Source organism: Balearica regulorum, chromosome 3, assembly GCF_011004875.1.
Source record: "Balearica regulorum gibbericeps isolate bBalReg1 chromosome 3, bBalReg1.pri, whole genome shotgun sequence".
Taxonomy (NCBI): domain Eukaryota; kingdom Metazoa; phylum Chordata; class Aves; order Gruiformes; family Gruidae; genus Balearica; species Balearica regulorum.
The window spans coordinates 20,935,995-20,963,421 of record NC_046186.1 but is presented as its reverse complement, the minus strand read 5'-3'; the positions used below and the strand labels follow the sequence as shown (position 1 = coordinate 20,963,421).

Below are 27,427 nucleotides of genomic sequence, written 5' to 3'. Positions count from 1 at the left end.
TCTGCTCACTAGAAGTAAACAGCTGAAACTAAGGAGTAGCATTGACCATTTCTCTTCAAACAAGTCCACAGGAGTTAAGCACTGAAGTTCATACACAATTTTTTTTTGCAGCAGTTGTTAAAGATTTGGACGTTAATTAATTAATTAATTAATTAATTCTTTAAAAATGTGAGTGGGCAGGAAAATATACTCACAATTCTTTGTAATTTTTCTAATTTTGTTCTATGTCAGATTAGTTCCTTTTTTTCTTTACTGTTAGGAAAATGAATGCAGGTGCAATGCAAGAAAATGAGCATGCATATTCATAGAAGAAAATACACAGTGATGCAGAAGAGTCACCTGCATTTTACTGGAGTGCTGGAGCTCAGATCACTTCTTAAGCCTCCTTCTAGCTCTGATCCAGCTGGGTACACCCTGCACACTAGGCGAGTATCAGCCCAGAGCTGAGGGCAATGAGCTCTCAGCAGCAGAAGATCCTGGGATCACAGGGATGTGAGCGAGGGCTGGGAAAGCAGTAACAGACTGGGCTAATATACTAGTATGGAAGTGTGATTTCCCCATCAGTGCAGTGTTGGGGGCTTTTCTTTCCTCATTGGTACAGTGCATGTGAGCTTGCATTATATTTATTATACTAATAAATAACATCCAGCATCTACAATGCCAATGACCTTACTAAAAAATGCCCATTTTGTCTCCTTCAATTCAAAAAGAATCAACATCAAGCCAAAGGATGTGGAAAATTGAAGGAATTACTGCACCTAAAAATAACATCTAAATTTGAATCAAAAGCCTTTATTCATTGAAAATCTATGCGTCACTCTTCCCTCTCTACTAGGAGAATTTTATTGGAACATATTTCCAACTGTTATGTACTTTCCAGTTATTTCCAATACAGAGATTGCCATGTTGGATTCAAATGGACTCAGAGGTGTTGTTACTATTTATCTGGAAACATGTTCTTACAGAATGCCAAGGACATTATACTATTAGTATGGAAAGCACTAGTGGTGCGTATAAAGTGCAAACACAAAAATTCAGGTACTCTGTCACTTGGCTGCAGATCGGCTTCCTGGTTTCAGACAAAGCAACAGCTCTTCCTTCTACTTTATGGAAAATCCCAGGTCACCTCACTGAAAAGGCTGCAGCTCTTGGAATCGTATTTTCTGCTTCCTGAGGTTAATGACGGGCTGCTAGAGCAGATAAGTTAGCTATTTTTTTGCTCTGCCTCCAGCTCCTCCTGCTCCTGGCAAACCAAACTCAGATCAAGAACTGGGAGTGACGGGGCTGCATTAGGATTCCTCCGATATTCATCTGCTCGTTCCTCACCAGTGCAGACAGCCTCAGCGCAGGCATTGGTGCGTTCCTGTCTCTTGGGAGGAGAGAAGCTGCTTTCTGCCTACAAAGAGCAACAGAAGCAGCTACTGAAAGACATTCAACCTTGAAGTGCCCACTGAATGACTTTTGGTGAAGGCAATCTCTGGGAACAGATTATTCCTTCCTTTTTCTTCTTGCTATATCCATCCTAACATCAGTATCAAAATTATAAACAAACAAATAAAAGTCATTTTAGAGCTACTAATTTCCTGTTCCCACTTCCTACCCATTAGGGAAAAAGTTATCTTACAGAACGCATCAAGAGAATAAATAAAATATAATAATAAATATTATGCTTTATATATTTTAATCATATCCTACAACATGTAGAATCAATCAACACCCAGCTCATTTTATCTCACATGCCAAAACTAGGATTGAACTAAATAAAATGCCTACAACTTCTTTCCCTGCACATTTCTGGATACTTCTTTTCTTTTTTCTCTACTCAAAGTAAAGCTGGATTGACCAGATTAAAAAAACAAAACAACAAAACAACCTTGGAAAATTGGATTGTTGCAAATTACAGATGTGTCTGAAATTTCCAGATAAATGTTACTGGTCTTGTGTGTGTTCGTTAGTTATTTAAAATTCCAGTGGCCTCACATCTATTTTGCTTTATGTCATGCATCCTCTTCTTAGCACTTCTAATATTGGCAGTATTAAATTAACAGTTAATTAGAAAGCACTTTTGAATATCTCTGTAGTAACAAAGTACTAAAAATACCAGAAAGAAGCATGAAACACTTTTAGACAGAAAATGTTTTTACACACTTACATGTTGTTCCCAAGGCCAAAAAGTTCATTTCTACATATAAGCGAAGACAATTCTGTGCTACCTCACTCTTCACAGTTTAATGCCATTTTTAAAGTAATAATTAAATCTGATTTTTCCATTTTTGAACATGTTTCAACTTACAGCCTTGTTTTCATCACACCTGTGTTGGTTTTGCGTGGCAAGGTTTTGGTAGCGGGGGGGCTACAGGGGTGGCTTCTGTGAGAAGCTGCTAGAAGCTACCCCTGTGTCTGATAGAGCCAATGCCAGCCGGCTCCAAGACGGACCCGCCGCTGGCCAAGGCCAAGCCAATCAGCGCCTCTGTGATAACATATTTAAGAAAGACAAAAACAGTTAGAGAGGGCTTTTGCAGCCAGAGAGAGGAGTGAGAAGATGTAAGAACATCTGCAGACACCAAGGTCAGTGAAGAAGGAGGGGGAGGAGGTGCTCCAGGCGCCGGAGCAAGATCCCCCTGCAGCCCGTGGTGAAGACCATGGTGAAGCAGGCTGTTCCCCTGCAGCCCATGGAGGGAGGATGAGGGGGTGTAGAGATTCCACCTGCAGCCCGTGGAGGACCCCACGCTGGAGCAGGTGGAGACACCTGAAGGAGGCTGTGACCCCGTGGGAAGCCCGCGCTGGAGCAAGCTCCTGGCAGGACCTGTGGATCCGTGGAGAGAGGAGCCCACGCCAGAGCAGGTTTGCTGACAGGACTTGTGACCCCGTGGGGGACCCACGCTGGAGCAGTTTGCTCCCGAAGGTCTGCACCCCGTGGAGGAGACTCACGTTGGAGAAGGCCGTGAAGGACTGTCTCCCGTGAGAGGGACTCCATGCTGGAGCAGGGGAATGATGAGAGGAGTCCTCCCCCTGAGGATGAAGAAGCGGCAGAAACACCGCATGATGAACTGACCGTAACCCCCACTCCCCGTCCCCCTGTGCCGCTGGGGGGGGGCGGAGGTTGAAGCCGGGAGTGAAGTTGAGCCCGGGAAGATGGGAGGGGTGGGGGGAGGTGTTTTAAGATTTGGTTTTATTTCTCATTCCTCTACTCTGTTTTGCTTAGTAATAAATAAGATGAATTCCCTCTCTAAGTTCGGTCTGTTTTGCTCATGATGATAATTAGAGAATGATCTCTCCCTGTCCTTATCTCGACCCGTAAGTTTTTTTTTCATTGTACCTTTTCTCCCCTGTCTAATGAAAGAGGGGAGCGATAGAGCGGCTCTGGTGGGCACCTGGCCCTCAGCCAGGGTCAACCCACCACAGTCCTTTTTGGCGCCCAACGTGGGGCACGAGAGACTCGAGATAAGGATAGTAATTGGAAGAGGTAACGGGCAAAACATTGACTGAACGTAACTTGAGAGTGATATATTTGTGAAGGGACTAGAGATAGATTTTGTGTGTAGATTGTCCACTCTTGTTTGGTGTTTTGATAGTGTTGTTTTGATGTTGGTGTGGGGAATTCTTTTTTTTTTCTTTTTCTTTGTTGATGTGATTAGTGTTTGTGAAGTTTTGTGTTGAATGTATATTTTAATGGTAATTCTTAAATATGTGATTCACAGAGGCGAGGGGTGGAATGTGTTGGTTTTGCGTGGCAAGGTTTTGGTAGCGGGGGGGCTACAGGGGTGGCTTCTGTGAGAAGCTGCTAGAAGCTACCCCTGTGTCTGATAGAGCCAATGCCAGCCGGCTCCAAGACGGACCCGCCGCTGGCCAAGGCCAAGCCAATCAGCGCCTCTGTGATAACATATTTAAGAAAGACAAAAACAGTTAGAGAGGGCTTTTGCAGCCAGAGAGAGGAGTGAGAAGATGTAAGAACATCTGCAGACACCAAGGTCAGTGAAGAAGGAGGGGGAGGAGGTGCTCCAGGCGCCGGAGCAAGATCCCCCTGCAGCCCGTGGTGAAGACCATGGTGAAGCAGGCTGTTCCCCTGCAGCCCATGGAGGGAGGATGAGGGGGTGTAGAGATTCCACCTGCAGCCCGTGGAGGACCCCACGCTGGAGCAGGTGGAGACACCTGAAGGAGGCTGTGACCCCGTGGGAAGCCCGCGCTGGAGCAAGCTCCTGGCAGGACCTGTGGATCCGTGGAGAGAGGAGCCCACGCCAGAGCAGGTTTGCTGACAGGACTTGTGACCCCGTGGGGGACCCACGCTGGAGCAGTTTGCTCCCGAAGGTCTGCACCCCGTGGAGGAGACTCACGTTGGAGAAGGCCGTGAAGGACTGTCTCCCGTGAGAGGGACTCCATGCTGGAGCAGGGGAATGATGAGAGGAGTCCTCCCCCTGAGGATGAAGAAGCGGCAGAAACACCGCATGATGAACTGACCGTAACCCCCACTCCCCGTCCCCCTGTGCCGCTGGGGGGGGGCGGAGGTTGAAGCCGGGAGTGAAGTTGAGCCCGGGAAGATGGGAGGGGTGGGGGGAGGTGTTTTAAGATTTGGTTTTATTTCTCATTCCTCTACTCTGTTTTGCTTAGTAATAAATAAGATGAATTCCCTCTCTAAGTTCGGTCTGTTTTGCTCATGATGATAATTAGAGAATGATCTCTCCCTGTCCTTATCTCGACCCGTAAGTTTTTTTTTCATTGTACCTTTTCTCCCCTGTCTAATGAAAGAGGGGAGCGATAGAGCGGCTCTGGTGGGCACCTGGCCCTCAGCCAGGGTCAACCCACCACAACACCTTATCAGTTAGAAACTAGCTATCACTCAGGCCATATAAATACCATTTGGGCCACGTGGAGAGCAACCTCACAGGCTTCCCAGTAAGACATTAGAGCTAACATGGGCTCTCAAGTGTTCAAACAGAAAGGAAAATGCTTTCAACCACGTGTGCGTGCAAAAAATGGGGAGAAGTTAAAACATTTGATTAGTCTTTCCAAAGTCAAATGAAAAAAAACCCCACAAACCCCACCCTAGAAATATCTCTCAAACATAAATTAAATACAAAGCTGCCTTTTAGAAAAATCAAATGTTTTAAAATAAACACTTAGCATGACAACTCAATACATGGGAGATTAATTAAAAATGAATTCAGGAAAGACAAAATTCTAAAAGTTTCCAAAGAAAGACTTTTGCTTTTGCTGCTGGGTGGGATCAGCATGCCCGGGGAAGCAGGGAGCGGGGGCAGGTGGCTCTCACTTCCCTGGCAAGGAGGGAAAGTGGAAGGGGACTTTTTTCTGCAAGGAGGTCTCAGCAGGGGCATTTACAGTCTCCTGCATGTGCAGAACCTGGCCCTTCAAGGTGTATCACAAACTTGGCTTATTTTTACAGTTTTTCCCTGAGCACAGGCCTATTTTGGTGAGGCCCCAGGGGCCAGCTGACAGGTTCCCTCAGGAAACAGTTCCTCCCCCCCACCGCCTGTCAGGCCACCGCTTCACTGGGGCCAATACGAGTGGCCACGGACACCACATCACAGGCCACAAAATCAGGGAAATGATTCAAGGGAAACCAAATGTTTTTCTCTTGTTTATTTTTCAGCTAACTTTGAGAACCAACTGAGAAGAGCCAGGGCAGGAACAAGCCACTACTGTTGGCACCCAGAAGCCAAAAGAAACCCAAGTACAACTCACAGGGTGTTGCTGGGTGGGGATTTTTTAACTGCCAAAGGATACAGTCTCTATTTTGCAAATTAAAACAGAAATTTGCAACAAAACAACTAGGTACGTACTAGCATTAATATACTGAGTAGACCAGCTACTTAAATACATTACTATTTTCTTTTAATATACAGTATAGTCATCTCAAAAAAAGAAATTTGAGTACTATTTGCAACCAAAAGTTAAAAAAATTTTTAGTTTCAGTAAGTAGATATATCTACTAATTACTTTTCAGCTTTCAATAACAGATTCTTAGAATGTCTCTACTACACAAAAATACATATTTACATGTCTTGGAAATGTATAAACTACTAGTATTCCGCTTGACTAAGAACACTGCCATACATATGGCTTAAAAGCCAGTGAAAAAATTCTTTCCCACAAATATTATTTACCAAATTTTAAGTTCACCTGAAAAAAGGATCCACTTGGACCCACAGCTAAACCAGCATTGCTGTAAGACTGGTCAGAAGTACAAATATACCCTCTGATCCACAGGCATACAAATACCAATTTATGGCTGGGATTTTCACAAATACTAAAGACATTTTAAGTAGAATTTAAGAGACTGAGGACTGCAAGCCACCAACCCAGCACTTAACCTCTTAAGCACATTAATTTCTGCTGGCAAAGTTTCCTCAGGCATCAGACACTGTGCTACTACAGTAGTGTCATGGTTGAAATCTCTCCTGAGAGATTATACACATGCTCTGGTCTCTGGAGGGACAAATCCTTCCTATGTGCAAACCATAGGGCTAAAGATAAGGCTGAGCTGAATAGATATTTCCCACCCACTGAAGCTTTGTCACTATGCAGTTAAAACCAGCAGATTTACGGAACGAAAGAGACACAAACCAAGAGAAAAAAAAAAGCAAATTTTAAATCCACAGTGGCATGCAACAAGTTTTTTTGAATCCTGATGCTATTGGAAGTTTCTTACATGTCAGTCCAGATCTTAAAAAGAATTTATTTTATGGGCATCTACCATCACGTCCAATTATGTCCAAAGTTCAAAGTTAAAAAATAAATTAATTCCACTCTAATAATCAGCTTGTTTTAAAAGCAATTTTTTGTTTGTACTGTGCAGAAGATTGGCTTCTGAAAAATGAAATATCCCTTCAGAGAAATAAGGATATTTTCAAAGCAAAGTCAACCTGCAAAAGTGAATAAGAAAATAAAAGATATTTTAATATTTAAGGATCCTATAAATGCAAGTTCTACTTCAGGTAACACACTAAGAAGTATTTATTATTATAGACTAATGTTGAGATATGTATTTTTTCTGATTTTCAGGAAAACAGTTTGGGAAGGTAGTTATGGCTAAAAAAAAAAAACAAACCCAAAACCAACCACAACAAAAAAACCCCAACCCAACAAACAAAAAAGAAACAGGATACAAATTCTGTCACAATGTCTGACAAGCAAGACAGCTTTCTCTAAGCTAATGCTATTACAAAGCAATTCCTCATGGATAACCACAGGAAAAAAAAAAAGTAAATAAAAGGTCACAGAAAACTGTTACCTGAAGAATCTGGGTTGCACAGATATTACTGGTTTCATATATATTGTGGGAATTCAAAATGTTACCAATATTGAAAAGACGAAACTAGTTTGAATTCAACTTGATATTGTTGAATGATGAGTGCCAAACCACAACTAGTTTCTTTCTTTGATGAATAAGGGTTTATAAACACATGCTGCGGAGTTACAGAACTGACCTACATAATACACGGGAGTACCTGAGTGTGTGGGCTGTCCACAAGTTATCTACTTCCCTCTTATATCTGTTTTCTAAGTGTTGATCACATTGCAGTTCAGCAAAAATGGAAAACTTCCCCTGTACAATCTAAAGTGTTTGGCATACCCACAAAATTCTTCAAAAGATAGTTACATCTTTTTTATTATCAATCTCACTTTCTGCCACTTAAATTACTTTGCCAAAGTATTCAGTTGGAAATCTCCAATGAATATTGTGTCTCAGACTATTTTTACATTTTAGACAATATTTCTTCTGTTTCCACTACTTTTATGCAATTCTTCACATGCAAGATGTATCCAAACTGCATAAGGAAAATAAAAGATGTCAAAAAGAAAACATCTACTCCAGAAAAAACATGGAGTTGTCACAGTACAAAACATTTCAGAAAACACTCATAGGAAGCTTGGAATATTTTCTGGCTAAGACTCAAAACTGTCCACTGAATCAAGAAAGATGTTTTGGCACGTATCAAAATGTTAGGATTTTCAAGTGATTGAGCTTATTCATAAAGAACTCAGGAAAAAGAATAGCCTGAGCTTTAAAAATTGCCTTTAAAAAAGTGTAGGAGGTGTTTCTGTATGAAGAAAGGTCTTTATAAACTTTCCATAATTGCCTGGTAGCAATTATTTACACTCTGGACAACTAGGTCTTCAATCTACACATAAAACAAGCTTTATCTATACATAAAAGTCTAACTAGTGAACATTTTAATTGATTTATTTTAGCTGATTCTACCCGCTACATAGGTGCTGTTACAGTTACTTAAGCTTTGCCCAGGCCAATAAAATTAAATCAGAAAGTTAATGACTTGAATCTGGCCAGAGCAAACCACCTACTTGCATAATCAAATTGCTCTTGTTGGCTCTGCAGCCCTGTCGCAGCTCTGCAGCTCTTCCTGCCTGACAAAGTCTGTCCTTCCTCTGGCACTTTAAACCAAATGCCTGGGCCTTTTTTATTGGACTGAGAATGTTACCGCAGTCAAAGATCTGAATTTTATGATTCAGTCTATGCCTTTAAAAATAGCTTAAAATACTCCCACCTTTCAAATTTCTCAGAGAGTTTATCAAAACGCCATCAAACCAGAACTCTTTTCTTGAGCCCATATTAGCTGTTATCCCAAAGAGTGAAAAAATATCCCTTAAAAGGCATCTTGCTTTGATAGGTAGATTCCCAGCAGCAAATCAATCACTGTTTATCTTTTATTTATTTTTTATGCCACACCATCACACTGCTGCTCCAGTTTGTTACATTAGCTCAGCAGACAATGTAATGCGGCATTTATTGGTATTTATTCTGAGTTTTGAATGGCTCACTAGAGATATCCGTGCACCAGATCACGCACTGCCCCACATATTTTCAAAAATATTTTTGAAAAATTGGAAAAAAAATGTTTCCTCACCCACCATTAAAACATTATAAGACTTTGATTCAGATACACTTTAAAGATTGGAATATTGATGATAGATTTCATCTGATTATGATTAAATTTATCTGATTATCATGATAATCAGTCATTAAATAGAAGCCACCACAAGATATCAGAGAGTGAGATTTTATATTGAAGTGGCCAACCAAAACCATGTAAAAACAAAATATTTACCTTCTGTAGAGCACAGTGGACCTTGGACAGAGGCTATGTAAGCCTCTGAATTTAACTGTTTTGGGAAGTCTGCACCGAATTTCATGCTGCCCCAGCTACGTATGATGCTCACACTGCCTGGAGATAAGTCAAAGCAATCACGGTAGTGCTTATTCTACCTTTCTTTCTCCTGTGAAGGAAATCAGCAGCCATATGACTAATAAAAGGCTATTAAATCCATCAGTCTGGCTAATACAACGCAAATAACTTGACACTTAGCAGTCACCATCCTGCTTAACAAAACCAGGCATTAGTTAAGGTAATGCTGTGTACAAAGTAATATTCTTTTCCTTATTTAGATCAGCCAGGCAATGAGCAGACTGTTGTAATAAGTGATTTAAGGGGAAAGAATGCTGAAAGAAAATGTTTCTGAAAGATCCAGGGAGCGGCAATTGGAAAGAGAATAAAAGATCTGAAAGTCTGAACAGCAACAGATCACGACAAAAAAGGGAACAATGTCACAGTTATTAAAACTAATTTTAGAGTTAAATACGTATGCTCATTGTTTTGCTTAGCAAAACTTAGAAAACAATTCAGGAAAACAAAAAACAAGAGAGAACACTACATTGCACCAAACTTCAGAGTTCTCATTCTACGAACTTTCACAAGGTTCAAGAAGCCATGCCAGGCACAAACTCCTCAATGTCCTAATCTTTGCTAATCTTTGTAAACACAGATTAAACAAAAAGACAGGAAGCTGACAGTCCACACTGGTCTCTTCCTCATCTGTCTTTCTTAAGAAGTCTGAGAATCTTTGTTATTTGCAAAAAATTAAACATTCAGTTTTCTTTTTAAAGGAATCACTTGACTTTCATTAGCAACAGTAATAAATTCGTACCAAAATCAAATTTGGCAGCCTGATAAGCAAAGGAAGGAAAAGGAAATATTTGAGTCATTCTATTCCAGCCCAGCCAGCTCTCATTGCACCATCTCTTTGGATTGTCTTGAAACTCTGCCTATGTTTGCAATAATAAAGCCTGTAAAGCTATTTTTGTTTTGGTTTTGTTTTTTCTCATCAAATCCAAATGGAACAAATGATAGACATTTTTGGCTCAGTTGTTCCCATTTTGCTATGTGTATATACACACACACACACACACACATACACAATATGTATAGCATGTGTATGTATATATAAACCCAGACATACACACAAGTATTTAAAATATTAACTTATTTTTATACATAAACTTCTCCAGAAAGACAACCAACTATAAATATTTAGCTTGTGTGATATAGATTTTAAATGTCACCTTGATAAATGGACCTTTTCTGTAAGTGAAGCCTTAGCCTATAAGGCTGTAAACACTTTGGCTTGCTGGAAAGAGACTGAGCAAATGTCCAAGCCCAGGAAGAATCAGAAGCTTGGGGATTACTCATGTATACAAAGCTAAGCTTAAGTTCACATTTGCAAGATGAGATTTAGAGTGTACAAACTATTTGATCACAAAATAATATATGAAGTGGAGAAAAATACTGAAAACAAACTACAATAAGCTTTGAAAGTCTCAGAAATACGAATCCGAAAAGAAACAATTGAAAAAATATCGTTTTGAGAGATGAGTCAAGATGGGTGAAAATTTAGTTTGCTTTTCAATTGCTTAAAATAGAATTGAGGCCTGAAAACATTAATCTAGCATTCTCGTTTTACCCATTATGCACAATAAAATATTCCTGTAAAAGGACATTTTGTAATTCAAAAAATAAAATATTATGCAATTTTACACATCATGCACTATTTCTCTTCTTCTTTTGTTATTTTCTGAATAGTTGTCTGCTATTTTTTCATGTCATAACAGCAACAGCAATTTCTTCTATTATATTATGTTGTTTTCTTTCCACAGCTTCCTTCTATCTTTACCCTGAGCCTGAGTTCTCTTCTTTACTAAGTTCTCTTACCGGAGTTCTCTTCTTTACTGGCTATACTTTCTATTTTTCTTTTCTCCTAGACTTTCAGCTTTTTAGTTGAAACTTAGTTTAATCACAAGCCAATCCACAAGCACATATGGACAGCCGGACAGTTATTTAATATGTAAATGACCAAGTTTTCCGCTGGCTAATGACATCCTGTGGTGGGTTGACCCTGGCTGAAGGCCAGGTGCCCACCAGAGCTGCTCTATCACTCCCCTCCTTCTTCAGACAGGGGAGAAAAGGTACAACGAAAAGCTTATGGGTCGAGATAAGGAGAGGGAGAGATCATTCACTGATTATCGTCACAAGCAAAACAGACTGAACTGAGAGAGGAAATTCATCTAATCTATTACTAGGCAAAACAGAGTACAGCAATGAGAAATAAGACCAAATCTTAAAACACCTCCCCCCACCCCTCCCATCTTCCCGGGCTCAACTTCACTCCCGGCTTCAACCTCCGCCCCCCCCAGCAGCACAGGGGGACGGGGAATGGGGGTTACGGTCAGTTCATCACACAGTGTTTCTGCCGCTTCTTCATCCTCAGGGGGAGGACTCCTCTCATCGTTCCCCTGCTCCAGCATGGAGTCCCTCTCACGGGAGACAGTCCTTCACAAACTTCTCCAACGTGAGTCTCTCCCACGGGCTACAGTCCTTCACAAACTGCTCCAGCGTGGCTTTCTCCCATGGGGTGCAGACCTTCAGGAGCAAACTGCTCCAGCGTGGGTCCCCCACGGGGTCACAAGTCCTGTCAGCAAATCTGCTCCAGCAAGGGCTCCTCTCTCCACAGGGCCACAGGTCCTTCCAGGAGCTTGCTCCAGCGTGGGCTTCCCACGGGCCACAGCCTCCTTTGGGTGTCTCCACATGCTCCGGCGTGGGGTCCTCCACGGGCTGCAGGTGGAATCGCACCTCATCCTCCCTCCATGGGCTGCAGGGGGACAGCCTGCTTCACCATGGTCTTCACCACGGGCTGCAGGGGGATCTCTGCTCCGGTGCCTGGAGCACCTCCTGCCCCTCCTTCTGCACTGACCTGGGTGTCTGCAGAGTTTCTTACATCTTCTCCTCACTCCTCTCTCTGGCTGCAAAAAAGCTCTAACTGTTTTTCTCTTTCTTAAATATGTTATCACAGAGGCGCTGATTGGCTTGACCTTGGCCAGTGGCGGGTCCATCTTGGAGCCCGCTGGCATTGGCTCTATCAGACACAGGGGAAGCTTCTAGCAGCTTCTCACAGAAGCCACCCCTGTAGCCCCCCCACTACCAAAACCTTGCCATGCAAAACCAACACACATCCTCATCTCACATCTTAATGAGCACTGACCTTGCCTGAGAGACAAGTCAGTAAGAACTACTCAGAAAAATGAAGGTGGTTGGAATATTTATTAGTCATATTTTTTCTCTTAGGCATGTGTTTACCACAATGTTAGACAAGACACTCACCCTTCTCCTTGCGTCTCCAATCCAGACCCTCCTGATGATGCAAGGGATAGGCATCTCCCTGTTATTTTTTTTACCAGTGTTCTTTGGGAAAGAGTCTATTTACTTATGTCCAAGCAACCATTTCTTACTCTTTGCAGTGAGTAATCCCATGTTTGTCTCTGCTACTCAAAAATTACTTCTTATTCAATGTCCCTCATGCCCCTAAATTCCCCAAAGTAATGCTGAAAATTGATATAACTCGTCACTTTTAATTTTGCTGCTGTTTGGGAAGACTGAGTAACAGCAGAGGCACTGAAGCTATCTGCCAGCAGAATCAGGAAGCCAGAAAAACATTTAAAACTGTGATTTTCAACTGGGAGCCTAGACAACAATACCAAGCAATCCACTGATTTATATAATCTTCATGGCTTTCTAAAACATTTCAGTAGAATAAACAAAAAAAAAATCTTGTGCTGACCACAGTCCAAACTCCCAAAGCTTTGAAACAGCTAGAAAGGAAATATCCTACACAGTGCAGATGAGCATATAAAGAGATGCTGGTAGTAAATGGTGAATTTTCATAGTGAGGGAAGGTCACCAGTTTCACAGAGTTGTGCTGGTTCTGCATTGTTCGATTTATTCATAAGTGGAAGAGGGATGAACAACAGAGACAACAAAGTTTTGGTTATGAAATTTATCTATTTTAACAAAGTCTGACTAGGAAGAACAGCAGAAGGACCTGTCAACAGTCCATGAATGGCTATTAAAGTGCAGAACTAATGCATATTAGTACAAAGTCATGTATACGGAGAAAACCAAACTTTACAAATAAAATGGTGTGACTAGAACTCAGCATTACTACATTTGGACAAGACCTTAAGCTACCCTTGATAATTCCATTAAAACTAAAGTTCAAGAAAAGGAAATATGATGTTGGGAATTATTAGGAAAGGAGCAGAAAATAAAATCAAGAGGCCATCCTAATGCTGCTCTATAAATCCCCAGTTAGCCCACATACCAGATCTGTCCATGCAAATACTAGAGAAAGTTACAATTCCCTCACCTCAAAATGCAGCAGAGTCGGGAAGGAGCAATTCAGATGATGAGGGGTTAAGAACACTGACCTTTCAGTGAGAAGACTCCTCAACTTTAAAAAGAAATGAATGGAGAGGCTTAGGATCAAAGGTCATAAAATCATGGCTGGAATTGAGACAATAGAGAGGGATCGAGTATTTGCTGTCTCTTCCAACTGAAGAAACGGGGGACATCAAGTGAAGCTAGCAACTTGCAGGCTTCAAATAAAAGAAGAGAGCGATTTACACCATGTAGTTTGTGTAGTACGCCTTGTCACCAAAAGTTATCAGTGCAAGTAACAGTGAAATAAGTTGAAAAAAAAAGGTTAAAGAGTTTGTAGAGGAGAAATCCATCAAGATTTACATATAATACAGAAATAATCTTTAGCTCAGAAAATCCCTAAGCTGCAAATTATTATAGGTATGAACCACTATATGCTGCTCTACTTGCTTATAAGCTGCACTTTCAGTCACTCTCAGAGAACAGATATTAGGTCAAATGGATATTTGGTTTTACTCATTATGGGCATCTTTATGTAAATAAATACATATTTAACATTTTAACACTGAAATTAAGTATTTACTGGTCAAAAATATATCTTAGTAAAAAAAGATGAAACCCAGAAATTTTGTTTATTAATTAAGGCAATGTATTCCTCTGGTGACGGTGTGTTAAATATACAGTAAGATGCTTGCAGGAAATGACGGGTATGATTTTGCTCCACGTTTTCCCATTCCTCAGCAAAGGATTTGATGAGGGTTAACTTGCTGCTGAGATGATAAAAATACTTTCCCACCAGTGGATCTAGCGACTCGCAGATACGTTCTTGAAATGAAGACTCGTCTGGGCCTTCTGCTGCATCCCTCAGCAGCTTTGCCTAATGTCTCCCAGTATATACCAAACACTCCCTCAATGTTGTGCCCTTCTGCCCCCTGCTAACGACCAAGCACATTCTGCAAGCTCTACAAATGTCTCCTTAATGCATTCATGCCTTGGTTCTGGCTAGTTCCATCAGCGGTACAGACAGATTGCCTGGGAGTGGCTTTAGCAGGGTTCACATCCTACACACCATCCAAAGTTGCTTTACTGGGGAGGTTTGATATCTTTTGCAGTATCCATTTGATTTGTTGGTACTCAGAGAATAGAGCTTAATGGAGGAGAAATATTCTCCTTTTAGCAACAATTAGCATACTTGAAAGTAAGTTACTTTCTGTATTGTGTATATCTCCTTAGCCTGATTTTTGCAAGTAGTTTCTTTCTGTCAAAAATACTATGAAAACATTCTCTTCTGAAAAACATTTTAAGCCTTTGTTTAGACAAATAAATATCAACATAGACATACGGATGTTTAAACTCCTTTTATTGTCAACAGAAGACTAGTCAACACACTTATGTTGGAGAAGGCTGGAGAATGAATAAACTGCCCAAACAGTAGCAGCTTAATTCAGTTGTCCAAACAGTGGTGCCTGCTGTGGGTTTAGATGTCCTAGGCTATCTGAGACATCGGTTGGGAGCAAGCAGGTATCACACAGGCCCAATGGGAGGCCTGTGTCCTTTTTGATGAGGCAGCTGGGGGCTAGAAATTATTTTCTCAAAGGAATTCAAATGGTGCAAGATACTATAGTTAACAAATGAATTGAATCCTAGGTGTCCCCTTTCAGGTGAGCCACTGTATTGGCTAAGTTGCTACTCACTAGAAGGGAAGCTCAGACACCAAACATGGCTGTAGGCTCCTGTGTATAGAGACCTAAACGTAGGTGGTTTAATCTCAAATTGAAGTCTGCACTTGGTCATAAAACTTCCATGAAGGAAGAGACCTAAGATAATTTTTATTGAAATAATCTCATGCTTTCCTCCTGCTTTGCGTAATTCAAGCAAATCATCACTAATGCAGTTTGCTGCCCCGCCATGAGTCTGTCAAGACTTGTGTCTGTACTCAGTTATTCTCAAACACTTCAAATAAACCTTCAGTATCTGTTCTTTTCTGAACACTAAATATGTACAAACCTCTGTGTCTTAACTAAAATCTTATACCAGTGTTGTATCTCTCTACTACCTCATATATGTAAATTGATGCTCAGCAATGATCAAGCGTACTCATAGATTTGAGACTACAATCCTTTGTCCTTCACAGTGTCAAGGTGTATTTATTTGCTGTCTTAATTGCTTAATCTACAGGAAGTTTTCTAAAAGGGTTTCAAAGATCTGATCGGAAGCACGGATCCTGCATTCTTCAGATGAGAATGGTGGTCTGCTGACTGATAGTGCATCATTTGCAAACAGCAGATCTGCAAATAGCATGCATCCTTCTGCTATGATAGCCCAGAGACTCCTGAACTGACAGAATTCATGCATATCACCCATTTCTTTTCCCTAAATGCCTCTGTTAAGAGACATAACGTTATCACAAATCAACACTGAAATGCAAAATGTCATTATGTTTCCATTACCCCACCTCTTGGTAATTCATGTACACTCCAAACAAATGTGTGATTTGTGTAATTAAGTTGGTGGTTGTTTTTTTTTAAATTGTATTAAGATAGATGCTCTTGAAAAGCATCAGTAATGCTTTTCACTGGCGTTGTGAGTGCTCACCAGATTCCACAAAAATTGTCATGGAGCTATGAAAAAAATGTAAGTACCTCTTACACTTGTCCAGAAAGCTACCATAGAATTAAACAATTAACAATTTTTCCTTTCCCTTTGGGTGGATCCCTGACATTTACACTATAAACCAGAAATTAAAATAAATAAATATGTATGCACTGTAAACAGGCCAATTTGTAGAATGTTGGAAGCATGTAAACAAAACCAGTAATGAGCAACACTGAGACTGTTGCCTTCAATTTAATTTCAGTGACTACCTTCAAAAGACAGTCACCTGGAATGATTGCAATTTAAAAAGTCCTATTAAGATCTGATCACTTCAAATTACAGTCGCATATTAAAAAGATGTTTTATTCCTAACAGACATAGAGGAGAGCCAAAGTAATAATTACCCATAGCAAATATTATTATGAGTGACTTATTTAAAAATATTTTTTCCTCAATAATTTGCATGCCATTGTTAGTGCAAATCAAGTCTACTTTCTTTTGTGACATTTATTTTTTGTCAATTTTTACCTTTTCTGCTTACAATAGAACGTTAGTTTCTATTCTTGTTCAGTGCTTGAGACCCAACTACAGTGAATGCATTTATGCTTGTACAGCTAGCAAAAAATCAGAGAGCATCCAGGTGCTGCCAAGAAAAACTTTGAACAAATTTTAGTATTGGTCAGAATATGCATAACTAGCCCTGCAGACAGGTTTGAACTTTGGTTATGTTTAGGCAAGATACAAATAGTAACATATTGCATCCATACTCAAAGGACCCCTGTCAGAATTATAGACACCATGAATTAGAAATGGCTATAAAACACAAAAATCCCATCAATAAATGTAAATAGGATACAATTCAGGCAAGAAAGGACAGCAATAGTACTGTATGCAGAATTTTACATTCCTCAATCATTTCAATGGTCTAATATAAATATGTTTCAGCAATTTCCGAACCTACAGGAGCACTCTATATTTAGTCAGACATGAAAGGAAACTTCCAGGACTGTACTTAAGGCATGAAGTAGTTTTGCAAACTGCTTTGGAGGTGGGTCTCCATTCTTAAGGGAAGCCAGCACAGGACCTGCTGACTGGGATACCGGCCCTAGTCCTACAAAGAGCCTGGGTAATAATCTCATCTTGGGTGAAACCACATGCTCACGCAAGGCTCCACGAGCACTTTTGAAGCTGGCAGAATCCACCCTGCAGAAGAAATCTAAGCCGTGGATCCCAGCCTGCAGCAGAGAAGGGAGAAGTGCCAGAAAGTGGGGGAAGCAGGAGAGAGTGAGAAAATGTACAGCCAGAAGTAGCACTGGCAAGGTCAGCAACTAGTAATGTTATGAACAGTTTTCAAAAGAGAGCCTGAGATTAGGAGTAGACATTTTTGATATGTGGGGAAAAACATTTGGCTGCACTGTTGGTCTGGGCCCCATGCTGTTTTAATCCATATAACAAATTATATGTGAAGTAGAGCAAAGTCAACTCAGCTTCCAAAATGGGACAGTTTTCAGAACCAGTGCTCAGCAAAAAACAATATAACTATATACTTATAAAGGAGGAAAAACTTATGGTGATGTTTTTCCACAAAATTACTCTGCATGGTCAGTCTGTGTCCTAAGAAAGAAATAAAACAGAAAAGAATGTGGAATTTACCAATGCCAGTAAAAATGGGCTTAACCCACCAGCACACTTTGCAGGATTTCGGAAGCCCATGTTTTAAAGGGGAAGGTATTCAACTGAAATTAATTCATTACTTCTAATTAGCTACTAAAGAAAATACATTTAATATACAGGCTCCTCGTAAAAGACAAACTGTGAGAGTCAAAGCAGAGATAAAATAACTGCTTCTTATTTTCATGTTTAAAAAAACTATTGAGTGTAGAAAGTCTTCTGTGGGTGATGGGCTACCTCCATGAAGCATAACACTGCTGTGCAGAACTGCAGTTCTAGATAGCATAAGGTAAAAATGAGTGGTAAACCATCTGGTAATTCAATAAGTACCTCACACATGTAATAATTATTCTGAAAGTACTTCCTACAGCTAGAGGTAGGCAATTCCTATACAATAGGAAAGCTGTGTACGTATAATTGGTACCTTCAAACTCTTGATTACTAAATAATTTGTACCATTGTTCTTTGTCCCAGAGATTCATGTTGCCTGACCATCTTCTGGCCCGTCTTCTCCCCATTCACAGCCCTTCTGTAGAACTGTAGCAGAAGGAGAAGTTGTGCATTTACAGACATAGTATTACTTATTCTAACAGTCCCCTAGTTGGTGAAAAAGCAGAATACCCATTACTAGATGAGAAGTAAGGGCACCACTATGTTTTGAAGAATGCTGGTTATCCACAGGAGTATTTTGAGAATTATTGTTCTTTGTTAAGCTGAAAAAAATGTTTTTAACTTCTTTTGCATTACTTCTGCTGCATTGTAGCTTGCATTATACCAGAATGATAATTCAGATGTGGAATACTAGACAATTTGATATATTAGTGGGGTTAGGCAAGTATAATGCTTGCATTGTTCACACATTCTCCTCTGACTCACTGCAAGATTATAAATACCCACCGTAAGGGGAGCTCCACCCTGGCTAGGTTTAATCTAATACTTGCTGCTGTTGCAGGCCCTTCTACCTTTAGCATGAAACCAAACCATTAAGAATTGACTCCATAATCTAAAGACTTTCTTTTTTCTTTTTTTTTTTTTAACCATTAAAATGATTCACAAAACTAGTTTTACAGTTTCCTGTAATCTCAAGGCAAAAGGTGTTCTGTAAATGTACTTTGTTTCAAATGTAAGAAACATTAACCACCCACTTCCTGTATTGTTCCCTAAAAGGTTTACAAGTACTGCAGGACTAATCCCATTCTGCCAAAAGGCTGCGCTTCTTGCCAAAGAGGGACTCAGTTAATGTTAAATGACTGAACTCTTCACATTAAATAATACTTGGAAGCCGAAACACACCAAGGCTTTATAGATCCCTTTTGAAAATACTGACAAAGTCACAAGTCAATTTATTACAGGAGGCCCCGCAGAAAATTCCCAGGGCCAAGCTCTGCTCAGCTTCCACGGCTGTGTGTGTGTGTAAGGGAAGGACGGGGCTGGTGCCAAGAGCTTTCTGAGCCCAAGTAACATATAAGCAGGTCAGTGGAACAAATCCGTTCCTCACAGTAAGCCTTGAAACAAAATAGTGTGTGATGTTCGTTTAGATCTTTGAATTTATTACAGGCAAATATGCCTGGAAAGGTCACCGTTTCAGTAAAATCAATGTGAACGAAATAAATGTTAATCCTTGTCAATACTGAATTTTATTACCGACATAATCCTGCTCAGAACAGCGACCAGACCCTATGGAGGAATGGCCGGGCACTTCAACGACACATTAGCGTCTGGATTAAAAAACAGGTCAGAGAACTCTTAAGTTCGCATGTCCTCAGTCCTTTGCAGGAACGTGAACCGAGTTAGTCTTCGGTAAGCCCAGGGTTTGGGTCCCGGTTTGCTCATACATCCCCACCGTGTCTCAGGACTGAACAGAAAGTGCTACAGATGCTGATCCTCCTGCCAAGTGAGTATGTTTTCAAGCAGGATACTAAGGAAGCAGCTAAATCCTTCTAGGGACGATTAAGCTGGAGACACAATGCCCGCAGGTTAACCAGAATACCCACCTCTAAATGCGCCCCCAAAACCAGGGTCGCCGGCCAGAACCCCCTCCCGCCCCCCCTGCCCCCCCCCCCCCCAGCTGCCCAAGCCGGGCAGGAGCGCGCGGGGGCACCGCCACCCCCCGGGACCGGCCGCGGGGCCGAGGGGGCACCGGGGCCGGGGCGGCGAGCTCAGCTGAGCCCAGCCCAGCCCCGCCGAGCCGCGGGCAGCCCCGGGCCGCCCCGCCGGCGCTCCCCGAGGAGCCCCGCCAGCAACGAGGGGGGCGCCCGGGCAGAGGCACCGCCGCGGGTCCAACCCCCCTCCCCCGACCGCAGACAAAGGGCTCAGGCTCCACCGCCACCCAAAGTGCCTCCCACCGCAGGTATCCCCTCCTCCTCCACTGCCTTCCCTCCGCCCCTCTCCCTGCCCGCCGGCCCGCCGCTCGCCCTGCCGAACAGCCGGCGCGGCAGCCCCCGCCCGGCTACTCACAGGATGGTGGTTTGGGGGGACACGGCGGGGACGCTCTCCAGCATCAGATGCATGCAGCGCACCGTGGTGCGGAAGCAGAGGCAGCGGCTGGGGCACCACACGCTCCCGCGCTGCTGCGGCGGCGGCGGGGGCTGCGCGGCGGCGGGGGGGGCGAACCCCCCGCTGCGGAGCAGCAGCAGGAGCAGGAGGCAGAGGCCGGGGGCGGCCGCCGCTTCTCGCCGGGCCATGCTGCAGGGCGCGGGGCAGGAGGAGGAGAGGGGCTCCGGCAGGTCCGCGTCGCGCCCACTCCGCTCCGCTCCCCGGCCGCGGCTGCTGCTCTGGTCGGCGGCGGGGCGATCCGGTCCCCCCGCGCAGGCTGGAGGAGGGGACGGCGGTGGGCCCGCCCCGGCCGGCGGCGGGCTGGGCGGCCGCCGTGCCGCGGTGGCTCCGCGCCGCCCTGCGCACGCACCGCGGGGCAGCGCTGCGCCCCGGAGCGAGGGGCCCGGCCGCTCCCGCCCCCCCCCGCCCCGGGCTGCTGCTCCCCGGCCCTCGCCTCCATCCCCGGGAAGGGAGGGAGTGAAGGTACCCCCTGAGACAGGCGACTGCGTGCATCCCGGGAGAGGAGAGAAGGAGGGGGAAATGAAGGGAAGTGAGAGGAGTGGAGAAGGGAAAAGAAAGGGAAAGATAAAGGAAAGGAGTGGAAAAGAGAACAGAAAGCAAAGAGGAGAGATGAAGAAAAAAGAGAACGAAAAGAAACCCTTAGGGAAGAAGCAAGCTCGACAAATTTAAGTCCCGTTTTTGTCCTGGTCTGAAAGACTCACGTACACAATCCCTGGACTATTAATGCTGCAACTTTTACTGCCAAACCAGAAAAATCTGTCGAATTCTCCTGAATTACATTCAGTTGATGTTTCTGGGTAGGTGTGTATGCTGGCAAGGAGGTGTGAGAGGACCACTAGAATATGGAACTAGTACTTATAAGAATAATTGGTTGCAGCCTTAGCTCCCACGTTCTCAGCACGTTCTCAAACAAATCCTGCATGAGAACACAAAACTAGATTACCTTTGGGTTTTCTAACATTGCCCTAAATATGTTGTCATTCCTCTGTGATGTCACGTCCAAAGTATAAACTTTTTCTCCAACCTTCTCCGTGCTTTGACTATCCCAGGTGAAAACATTGGAATGCCATTTCTATGATGACAATAACAATGATCACAACTAACCTATTAAGTGTAACAACACCACATTCTCTTACAAATGATGGGTGTAGGCACCCCTTGTTGCACCCCAGAAATAAACCACAGCACTTCTGCAGGGTTGCTTGTGTGTCTTTTTCTTCAAGGAACAATGTAGAGGCCATTCTTGCCTAAAGCATAACTATAGTAATTCTAACTCGGAATTTCACTGTGAAAACTTGGGTTTAGCATATGAGCATATTTTTTTACCACCAAGTCAAATGCCTCATGTAGGAAATCAGAGCCTGGAAGTGTGCTACAAGTGCTGGAAATCACTAATGGGCCCAGGATCAAAGTATGCTGAGATGAGTCATTATCTGTAACTTTCTGAAGTACTCTTTGACTACGTTTTTCCTGAGTCACTATGTCTCTCCACTCTAAAGCATGTCATGTCTGCTTATATCTTAAAAAGGAGCTAGCTAATGGAAGCATAGAAATGTTTTTCTTGTTCTAAGGAGTCCTTTAAAACACCCTTCAACCTCCCAGTGAGCTGGAGGCTGGCTAACTGGGAGCCTAAGGGCTCAATCTGTGCCTGGAGATAGGGGAGGCTGACTGACGTGCCATCACTAGTGTGATTACACAGTTTCTCGGATAGTCACAGACTCCTAGAAGAATTTTACCATTTAGACACACTTCTAAATTAGGTACATTTCTAAATACTGTTGCAGAGCTAGGCTTATTCTGCTATTTCAACACACGAAGTTGCTGAGAAACTCATATACATGTCACCTGTTTTACAGTGAAGGGTACCAGTCTGATGGAGAAGGGAGTTTTCAGAAGAATCAGATTAAAATGAGCATCACCTCAATGTCAATTCAGCAAGCAGCAGCTATGTGTATCACCTCGTCTGCATTTGTAATCAGTGTTGGGATATATGTATGTCTTAATCTGAAAATTCAATTTGTTTCCTGGTCCAGGAAAAGCTAGGGCACTTTTGACCTACAAAGTGCAAGTGTTGACACAAGTGAGTTTTTGTCCCGGAAATGCCACTCACATTAGAGCATCTTGATGGCTGTAAATCTGTCATCCTGCAGCACCCATACTAAAAGCAGCAGAACATCTGAGGTTAGATAATTAAACATAGTAATTTAGGGATATCACTAAACTGGGATATTCACAGCATTTAGGAAAATAGGATGGTGGTTTATTTTGTGGCATTTTGGTGCTTTATGATGATTCTTTTCAAAAATAAAATACGTAGTCAAAATTATGTTTTCTATAAGGAATTAAATTCTTTCTGAAAAGTTTTTAGCATTTGGTGACTTGCTAGACTATTCTACTATGCAGTAGAAGTATCTATGCTATACGTATGTAATTCTGAGAATGAGATTAAAAGTGCATAGATATTTTCACTCTAATTAGGCAATTTAGCCTTAACATGCTATATAACATTCTTGCCATTTACTTGAAGTTACATGTAACCTCCAGGCTCTTGGTTAATATATTATTAATGCCTCATAAGTCATTGAAGGCAGACTTTTTTCATGCCCTGTGGAATCTGGTAGGGTGTGAGGTGGCGTCCAATTAGCTCAGTACTAGACACTGGATAGAATATTAATGCTTCTAATTAAAATATAATGCAGATCAACTTGACATTCATTGAGATGCTGAGACAGCAGTCAGTTCCTTCCTTGTCAGTGCACTGATTAGAGTCAAGGCTACATTTTCTGAGGCCAAGAACTGCGTCTTGTTTTCAGTCTGTAAAATGCTAGCTTGGCAAGGAAGAGAGGAGAGAAACATGGGTAGATTGAAAAGTCTTCACAGAGGTGAATAAGAAGATCCAAAAAAGCTTTCAAGATATTTTCTCCAATAGTAAAGGGGGAGTTTAAAAAGATGCTTAGAGAGTGGGTTAAAAAGAAAATCCATTTTACTTAAAGCTGCATAGGAAAGGTATTCGCGTTATTGTGTGTTGTAAGTTAAGCTAACTTTTGGAAATCCTCACAGTTTCTTAACTGTTCTTCACAAACTTTCTGGAATAAGAGAGTTTTCATCCCCAGATTATGACTAGTTCTTTGAACTAAATAAAGTAGTAAACTTGTGGAAAAAGTCTTTTATTAAGTAACTGAAGACTATTTTAATGCAGTTGCACAAGGGGGAAGGCAAATTTCTGGTGTTTCCTGGTTTTTTTATTGATTTTTTTACATCCTCAAATCTTTTCTATTTCTTTTTTTTTTCACCCACAAAGAGATTTTGTGTAATAAAATAATAGGAGTAAGAAATCTGTCTTCAGCAAACTTGAATCACAAACTGTTCAGGGCTACCATAGCTGAAATCAATGAAAAAGAGTTCAGTGACTTCAGTAAGTAGGAAATCAGTCCCAAAGGCTTCTTCTGTGTGATATTTCATAGTATTCATGAAACTGTACATTTTAAAGATGGGAGAAAAACTTCTGCTATGAATTTAATTTAACTCTTGGTTTTCCGGTCCTTGCATGTTTTTGTTGTGAAAATATAGACATCACTCCATAATTATACTTTTCAATAATGCTAGCATCCTTTTTGGCTTCTGGCACCTCTGTTATTATTTAAAATTACTTTTGTCTCTTTTTTCCCCTGGTTTATCTACATCTTATTTGCTTTTATAAAATGCACTGCAAAAAACCCCGTATAATGATTTTTATATCGATTACATACTATTCTAAATTGGTGGCAGGGAAGAGTTCTGATAAATAAGATTTCCAAATGGGTTTGATATATCTTTCTATTCTTAGCCAGTTTACATAGAAGAATTTTTCTAAAATGTGGAGGGTCATTTTTGTTGACCCTGCATATAAATATCCATGGGAAATTTGTCTTCTGTTTCCAATTTCTCTGCTTGAGGAGTTGACCTAACAGAAAAATAAGATATTTATGCTGGAAATGAGAGCTCTTTCTGAATGCTAGGAGAAGTGCTTACCTTATAGTTAGATAGAGTGTAAATCTCCATTTGCTTTTAAAAGTTTCCTACTTACCTCTCAGATTTTTGTCAAATACTGCCACTTGCTGGTTTTATTCCATACCAGTAATTTAGTTTTATAGTTTTTGCTTTGCTGAAGTAATTAAAAAAAGCTTTCTAAAAGATCAAATAGTTAATACTTTTATATCTTCTTTTGCTAAAAATTCAGATAAAAGAAAGATAAGCTCAAATCCTCTCCAGCTGATTTTATATCTCCATGTTAACATTGTATCTCTGGATATAAAATGAGGCATTCAAGACATTTCAATGTGTCTTTAGATACCTGACAGTGGAAACGCTTTGCATTGACTTTGGCAGACACAGAATCATGACCCAGTTTATTATTTAAGACCATTTTTGTCAACAGTAACAGTAACAGTTAAGAGGAACAGATTGTCAAAATAACTGATGGAAAAGAATCATAAAAACTTTTATTTAAAGTGCTTTTATTATAATTTATAACTTACCAGCATGGGACTCTAAAGCTTAAACACACCTGATCTTTATTTTTTTAAAGGCAGAAGCAAAACTCAGATTTGTTTTGAAAGCATATAGTTGTGCCTTTTATTGCTATTATATATGCAAAGTAAATAGATCAATCAGAGGCAATGTAACAACTTCTCTGACCAAGGGCATTCAAAAGGTTATGACACCTGCTAGCCCAGCAAAGATTGTGGATATAGTCTCCACAGAAGCCAGACTCACATATCCTTCTTCCTCTCAGTTGGGAAAGTGATTGTTGTTGATGTCTTTAAAAGCTGCCATGCTCCTTTCCTGAATATAGTATGAATCTACAGGGAAAATTACTCCTTCACTGGTTACATTATGAAAAAGGTTTCTTCCAAGTTCAAACAAGAACATACCTTTCTCTGGAACATGCCTTGTGTCTTGCAGATCACCTGAACATGCATTGTTAGTTTCTTTATAATGAGAAATTCCTGGGATAGGTTCTATATAAACTGGCAAAAAGAGAAAAGGTTGTCTTCCAAAGTAACTTTGAGTTTTCACCTCAGTCAGGCTACCTGGTGCTAGTGTATGTGTCCAAGGAAAGATGCTTACCATATCTGAAATTAGCCGGTATAACTTATACTTGCCAGATATTTCTGTTATTTTGGATAACGTGTTTTAATGTGTCCCCCCTTTCAAAGAGAGAGTTTGTTAGGTGTAGCTATAGGAAATGGACCTTGCTAACCCATTATTTAGGGTAAATCCTACATTGGCTAGTGAAGCTTGGCTTGACAAGTAGATAGCATAACAGGATGACCCACTTTTTATCTTTCTAGTCTTTAAAATGATATGCTTGAAAAAGAATATTAAATAAAAATGAAAAATAATATTAAACCCTGCTTTGGCAAGCTGCTTACAACATAGGAAACCATAGTCCTTGCTCAATAGCCAGCTGGTGTACCTAGTGGAAGAGTTAGCCTGTAATGATAAAGGAGAATAAGAAAACTCCCTGAAGAGACTTGCCCAAAGGAAAGTGTACTCGAACCAATGAGCTCCTGGTTTCCAACAGAGTAATTTTCCTTAATATCAGTATAAGGGGAAACTGGGTGCTATTAGTTTAATCCCTTGCCTACACTGAGGAAATACCTCACTCAGAAGAGATTCCAGGCTATCATTTGTACTACAGCTGTGCCTGGGGGCCTCAGCCAGGATCAGAGCCACCCAGCCACATGTTTTACAGACATAAATAAAAAACGGTTCCTTCTCTGAAGACAGACAAACTCGGTAGGACTGTACCCATTTCCCAGATGAGTACCGTTGGGGTCCTGGGTGCCCTGAGCCTGGGAACCTGGAGACTGAGGTGCAGGGCCAGCTGGGGAAGAGCAGAGCTGGTCCCTGAGGAGAGGGAGATGCTGTGAGGAAAGCTAGGGCCCCCTGTGAGGGCAAACAGCACCACTTTTTAAGCTAATTGCCATTTCCAGCCCAGCCCCATCCCCACGGCCCTGTCCAGCCATCTTATCCGAGGGCCGTGTCAGACCTTGGTTCCCCCAGTGGGCCTGATCCCAACCCACAGGTCAAAAACCCAGCCCAGCCTTGGCCTGTCCCTGTCCCCAGGGAGGTGCCTGATGCACAGGTCTGGGGCTGTCCCGGTGCTTCCGTCTGCTCTGCTACTGGCTGAGGGGTGGGAGAGGCCCTGGCTGCAAGTCGGGACAGGCCCTGGCTGCGAGTACCTGACCTGCCACCTTGGGGACACCCTGTAGCTCCCAGCCAAGGCGATACCAAATCCTAGGAAGGGTCCTTTAGGCAGTGTTGGACAAGCCCTGTTGAACTCTCCAGAGCACTGTAAACATTTTCTGTTCTTAATTTTAAAAGAATGTGTGTCATCAGGAGAAACATAATCAGCAGATCAAGGGAAGCTGCTTTCCTCCTCTGCTAGTGCATGTGAGGTCCTGCCTGGAAGGACACATCCCGTTCTGGGCTCTCCATATCAAAGGGGATTATGAGAAACTGGAAGGAGCCAAGCAGATGACCACCAGGATGCCCAAGGGCCTCAAGTACATGATTTATGGTCATAAGCTGAGGGATCTGGGCTTGTTTCATCTGGTGAAGTGGGGGCAAGGTGTGGTCCAACAGAGACCTATGACACCTTGAGGAGAAACTAAAAAAACCCCAACCTAACAATAAAGCAAAATAATGCTTTGCAGTGGCAGATGATATATATATACAATGGTTGTAAATTGTGACTTGAAAAGCTTAGGTTGGACATTCGATAAAAATATTTTTCACCAGGATGGTAGTGTGGCACTGGCACGCTGCATTCTGAGAGATTCTCAAAGATTCTCTCTCAAAGAGAGATTAGACAAAGCCAGAGATGATCTGAGATAGTGCTAGCAATAGTCTTGTCTGAGCAGAAGGCTGACCAAGAAGCCTTCAGACATCCCCTCCAGCCAACATCTCTGTGGTTTTGTCATCAGCTGACTTGCCCTTTGGAAATGTCCATCTCACTGTTAACAATAGCGTGAGCCTAGGTGACTGGCTTGGATAAGATGCCTCATGAGCCTAAAAGGTGAGTCATTAGCAACTTT

At 41.9% G+C, this 27,427-nt stretch overlaps 1 protein-coding gene across 1 annotated transcript in view; it reads right to left on the bottom strand.

Moving 5' to 3' along the window:
- The window catches only part of PXDN (peroxidasin), a 95,419-nt gene extending 74,818 nt beyond the window's left edge, over positions 1 to 20,601 (bottom strand). The window contains exon 1 of the mRNA XM_075747251.1: positions 20,247 to 20,601. Coding sequence (XP_075603366.1) covers positions 20,247 to 20,473 — 227 coding nt within the window. The 5' untranslated portion in view covers positions 20,474 to 20,601. The remainder of the gene's footprint in view (positions 1 to 20,246) is intronic.
- Between the last annotated feature and the right edge of the window lie 6,826 nt (positions 20,602 to 27,427).